The 5752-nt window shown below is 40.8% G+C and overlaps 1 protein-coding gene across 1 annotated transcript in view; it reads left to right on the top strand.

Annotated features, from left to right (window-relative positions):
• The window catches only part of adarb2 (adenosine deaminase RNA specific B2 (inactive)), a gene marked incomplete at both ends in the record, with an annotated part of 120761 nt that extends 119128 nt beyond the window's left edge, over nucleotides 1–1633 (top strand). Inside the window, 1 exon segment of the mRNA XM_083665663.1 lies at nucleotides 1457–1633. Within this exon segment, the coding sequence (XP_083521789.1) occupies nucleotides 1457–1633 (177 nt within the window).
• Between the last annotated feature and the right edge of the window lie 4119 nt (nucleotides 1634–5752).

Here is a 5752-nt window from a genome sequence, read left to right as displayed (position 1 = left end):
CTACAACACACTGACATACTGTTATATGTGTGTGTACCGTAGAGAACATACAGAGCCCTATCAGCCCTATCTCACTATCAGAGCAAACACTGCCCAGAGGACTCCTTTGTTATTCTTAGTTCAGTAGGTAACAGATTATTTATAGTAGGTAGAAAACCAACAACCTTAATGCTTTAAGAGCGTGGTGTCACATTGCTTGTTCTTGATCGTCATATAGTGAGGGGTACATGGAGGAATTTGGGGGAGGGTCAGGCGTTTCCAATATCACTTTGGGAAGGGTTATATGTTTTCGAATACAGTTGAGGAGAGGGTCATGCAATTTGCAATTTATTACATTTATAACAACATTTATTGTTCAATGCTTCAGAATTCAACTTAATGCTCCCAGTATGCTCCCTTTTCTCGCCTATCTGTATGCCAAATCCCAGCACATGGGGATGGGCTCTTTCCTAGCTCACCATTGATTTAGTTCTCTGTCCATTTGACATGGCGTATCAAAGGGTGGACTTGTTTTGCCATACTGTCTATGAAAGCTTATCCAGAGTGGGCCTATGCTATGCTGTTGATTTGATGATAACAATTCACAACTGCAACATTGATACTGAAATGTGCTTTATTTATTTATTTACTAAACAATACAGTTTGCTTTTTGAATCGATAGATAGCTAGTTAAATGCCACTGATATTGGGTTGGCGTTGATCAACCTAAAAGGTTGTCTCATCCTAGGAATAGCCATATCTAGTTTATGTTTTAATAAGTATGTTTTGTAGAGGGTTTCTTTCAAGCATTCAGTGAGGGTTATGTGAAAACATATCTTGCTTGAGGGAGGGTGATCCATTTTCATATTTAAAGGTGCCGATCTTCTCCTTATAACCGTCATTATGAATTGCTATCAGTCCCTAAAAGCAACCCATCTTCAGGTGAAAAGCTTGAAACCACTTTACTTCAATGTGTGTGATGAGTGTGTCCAGCAACAGCTGCTGCTATGCAGCTCACTGGTGCTAATGCCTATTCTTTTACAGCAAACACAAAGTACAGTTTAATTTTCATTATGAAACTGTATGTAACAGATATTGCCTGCAACAGCAAATGGTGGCAGTTAAATGATAATGACTATAAAACCATAATTATTTGGAGAAGCACTTGAGGAGCCTCCCACGGAAAGTGCTCCCCATGCGCAGTAAGGCATGCAAGAGCACACACAGTAATCTCCAAAGAAACTTTTCTGCGCGTCCCCTCATCTGCTGCCTCTCTTCTTTTTCTGCGCAACAAAGGAAATGCACAAAAGCACAGAGAATGTTCAATTGCTTGTGAAATTTAAATGGGGAGATTACACAGCTGTTGAAGTTCCCCGTTTGTGCCGGCTCATTCGTTTTGTTTTGCTCTCCCTCTCTCTCTGTCTTTCTCTCTCTCTCTCTCTCTCTCTCTCTCTCTCTTTCTCTCTCTCTCCTCCAGTTGAGTATCCATGCATCCAGCCCTATGGACAAGCCACTGATGTACTGTGAGGCCAAGATGGCGGCGTGCTCCTACCAGACTGTCAAACAGCAGTGGTTCAGATCACTGCAGGAGACGAGCCTGGGGACCTGGGTGAAGAAACCTCCAGAGCAGGAGCATTTCCTACTGTCGGACTAAGCCCAGGGGGGGCGAAGGTTGTGTGTGTGTGTGTGTGTGTGTGTGTGTGTGTGTGTGTGTGTGTGTGTGTGTGTGTGTGTGTACGTGGCTTAGCTGGTGGCAGCTGGTTTTGGGGGCTCCAGAACTTCCCTTTACCTCTTCAGCGAGAGCCACTACGTTGTCGACCCTTAATGTTGGGAAACAAAGAAGAAGAAACTAAAAGTGGCTTTGATGGGACCTATCCCTAACTCCCCCCCCTCCCTATCTCCCATTCCCCTCTCCCAGCCCTGGTTGTCACGGCGGAGCAGGGTAACCTTGGCCAAAGTGAAAGGCAGCAGCTATCTTGTCATCAGCCATTTCCGGGCGGCGAGGCCCCTGCAGAGTTTCAGCAGCACGACGGGGACAGGGCCGTCCAATTACAGCGCCTGTCAGAGTGATGCGTGACAGAGAGAGAGAGGGACCACAGAGAACCCGACTCACAATATAGCCACCCCCTTTAGTCTAGGTCCCCCCCCCCCACCTATCTTTCACTCTGTATCTCGGACTCACCTATTTAACTATCTACCCCTCCCTCTCTCTCTCTCTTCTCATCTCTTTTCCCCTTCTCTTCCTCTTTCCTCTCTCAATGTTGATATTATCCTTCTCTTCCCTCTCTCGTACTCTCTTACTCTTGCACAAGTCACAGAATCAAGAGCAGGGTTTGACACTGCAACCACAGGTTGATTTAAACCATCTTTTCCTGGCCCCTATGGCAATTAAATTCAATTAAATTCAATTAAAGAAAATAATGGAGTTGAGAACTGCTACCATTAGCCCACTCTTAGCTTCCCTTTCTGACAGCACAGCTCTGCTTTTGAAATACCTGTCATTACCTTGCAGTTACGCTCATACTGTAGTTAAGTCCCCACTTTTGCTCTGTAGCCTTTCTTTATGGTCTCTGGCTGTAACTACACTGGGTTCCCCACAAAAGAGATAGTTGTGAGTGTGACCTGTTAGCTGTGTTCATTTTGAGGTTGTGTAATAGGGTTGTGACCATCACGCCAGGCTAGTGGTTTTGTAGTGGAGCAGCACTGGTTCCTAGCCCCCCCCTCCCCCGTGTACAGCCCAAGTGCTTTGTAGTAACTAGGGACCTTTTTCCCACTTTTATCCTCATAAAATGCCCACCTGAGCCACAGACTGCCCACCCGCACAATAGCACATGAGCCACAGACTATCAAGTGTTGTAACCACAAGAATACTCTTACCTGACCTGATGTTTGTGCATGTTGGCTTCCTTCTTTTTGTTGTTGTTCATTTCAAATTTCACTTTTTCCTCATGTTATCTTGAAAATATGATTTTGTTTCAGTGTTTAAAAAAAAAGTGGAATCAAATTAGTTTCATATAATCAGCGCAATCTTTTTTTTAATTTACGTTTGTGATGTTTGAATGTATAAATAGATACGTTCTCAGCTATACCATTTTGTTGATCTTCCCAACACAATATAACACCTTCCTCACAGGAACAGTTCAGGCCGATAGCAACAGTTATAGTGACACCTAGTGGTCCACAGTTTGTGTTATTGTTTTTTTTTGTTTTTTTTTCATCTCCTTCTCTCCCTCAAATCCCATTTTGGCAGTGTATGGTCCATTGGGCAGGTAGGCTAAAGGAATCACTATCACACACACTTCACTGCTAGACTGTTCCACCTGACAAGCACATGTATCATCATCATCATTTTCATCATCTTTTTTATGCTGAACCAGTATGCTGGAGAGTGGGAGGGACTGTCATCCACAGTAGGTGTCAGAATCCATTGTAGTCAGACTTGTTTTGTATCACACCTCTGGAAAACATACTACAGTAAATCAGTAAGTAACTCCTTGTACTGTTCAATGCCAGGGATAGGTGGGATGAATTCATGTTACATGTTGCCGTCTCTAACTTGTCTCCCATGACCGATTTCTACGTTTTAGTCAAATGTCCTCATTAATCCTATAAAAAAATGAATTGAGCTCTTTTATAAAGGGCTCACTGTGTGTGCTTGTAAAATCTAGTTTGTTACTAATCACAGACAACTATAGAAATGCATGTCATACATAGGACGTTATGTGGAATGATAAAAACATAATGAGCATAATTGTCACAAGCATCCCTCTGGAATGTCATCTTGTACATACTCTATTGTTTTCCTGTTCAATTCATAATCAATGTTGAGGGAAATGTTCCTGGAAGCTTGTGATATTATGGTTTTACCACATGTTTCATAGTTGTGTGTTTTTTCACAAATAGAAAATGTATTCCTTGTCAAGAACCCTTGAAAACAAATTAACAGATTATTTTGAGAGATATTAACAGTAAGGCATGACTGAATGGCAATATTGTATCAATGACTGTACATTTGTAAAAATTGTAAAAATTAAAAAAAGGTATGGAGATGATAATGAAGAAATGTCTAATTAAGATGTACATTTAAGTATATGAATACATGCTGCTAAGGTCTGTAAATTGCACTTCAGTAATACCTTAAAAGTGAATGTTTGTATATGTGAATAAAATCTGAAAATCTGGTCATTTTATCTGTTTGTCTTGGTTATTTGTGATGATGATATGGTGTGCACCTTCCATCAATGAGTGAATTTATGTAATTCTTCACATTTAATAGTGTTTTGCCTTGTGACCATAAATCAATTGATATCCACATTCTTATCATTAACTTTGTTAAAATGCACAAATGTTTGAAAATGAACATGCCATAATAACAGATCTGTTTGCAGAGGAGTATCTTCAATCATTGGATAATCAAAAACAGAGGCCCTGTCTGCTACACAGCAAAATAAAGACCATTTTCATCTTCCACGGAAGCATCCACATATCAGACTCTTCCCCTAAGGAAATCCATGTGAAAATGGTTATCTCTTAGCCACGGTGGCAGGTGTCAAACAGGGGAGCCACCAAATGAGCTGAGAGGGAGAGTGTTGTGAAGTACAGCAGAATTCCCCTTAGGGCTGGAGTCTCCTGTCTGCACTACAATAAACATCATAATTGACAATTTGCTCCACTGGCTGGTCACGGACATCCAACTGTAATCTAATAGACGTGAGATAGGCTAGATAGATAGATAGCCCTGGGTGCAGCTTTCTCACCTAGACAAGTTAAACAGTCACTCACCAGAGGTGTTCATAGATAATCATAGACGTTCATAGGTGTTTGTTGTAAGTCGCTTTGGTTAAAGGCGTCTGGTAAACGGCAACAATGTAAATGTGGATAAGATAAAAAGACAGCTATTTGTACATTGATATTAGAGTAGATTTTGAAAATTCAAAAATCAAAACATACACATTTTTTTAAATTGTCTTCAAATCATACATCACGTAATAGAATGCAGATCGAGGTCTTGTCTGTCATAGTTAAACTTCAACAGAATCTTGATTCCATCAATCACTTCATTCCATCCAGTTACATTCCTCCCTTGCACTGACCAACCCTTCTGTGTGACCTCTGCTCTTTGACCTCTGCATCTCTGACCAGTTATCATGTCCACTCTGTATTAGAAGGAGATGGTTGGACACAGCAAGACCCTCCCTAGTGATCCAGCTCAGGCATCATTGGCTCTTCATCCTATCTGCACCTGTGTTTATTAGACATGGCAGCAGCCCTCTGTACCACATGCTGGACCACTGCCATCCAGGAGCTCCATGAAATCTAAAACTAACTTTTATTTGTATTTACTTGGGTGCAATTGTCTTCAACTTGAATGTCTGACCTGACACATTGATTTATTTCTTGTCCAATCATTAACCAGCTTCAGAGACAATGCTGAGTCAGAAATGTAGGGTATGAAATTACTTTTACATATGAGTCAGAAATGTACGGTATGAAATTACTTTTATACTGTACTACAAGTTCTGCATATAATTGATCATATCTGAAAGCCTTTTTGATTCATACCTCTTCAGTACCATATTAGCTGGTGCTATAAAACACTTAGTACTATTCATAAACATAATCCCTGGCACTTGTCCTGGATAGCATGTTCACTCATTCTCTTATTAACAGGAATATCATTATTCAAATGAATCAAATTAGCATTCAAATTAATTTAGCAAGAAGAAATACATCTGGTAAAATAGATTCATATTGAGGTAAAAGAGACACTTGC

This window comes from Argentina silus (assembly GCF_951799395.1).
Source record: "Argentina silus genome assembly, chromosome: 1".
Taxonomy (NCBI): domain Eukaryota; kingdom Metazoa; phylum Chordata; class Actinopteri; order Argentiniformes; family Argentinidae; genus Argentina; species Argentina silus.
This window is presented reverse-complemented; position numbering and strand designations above follow the sequence as displayed.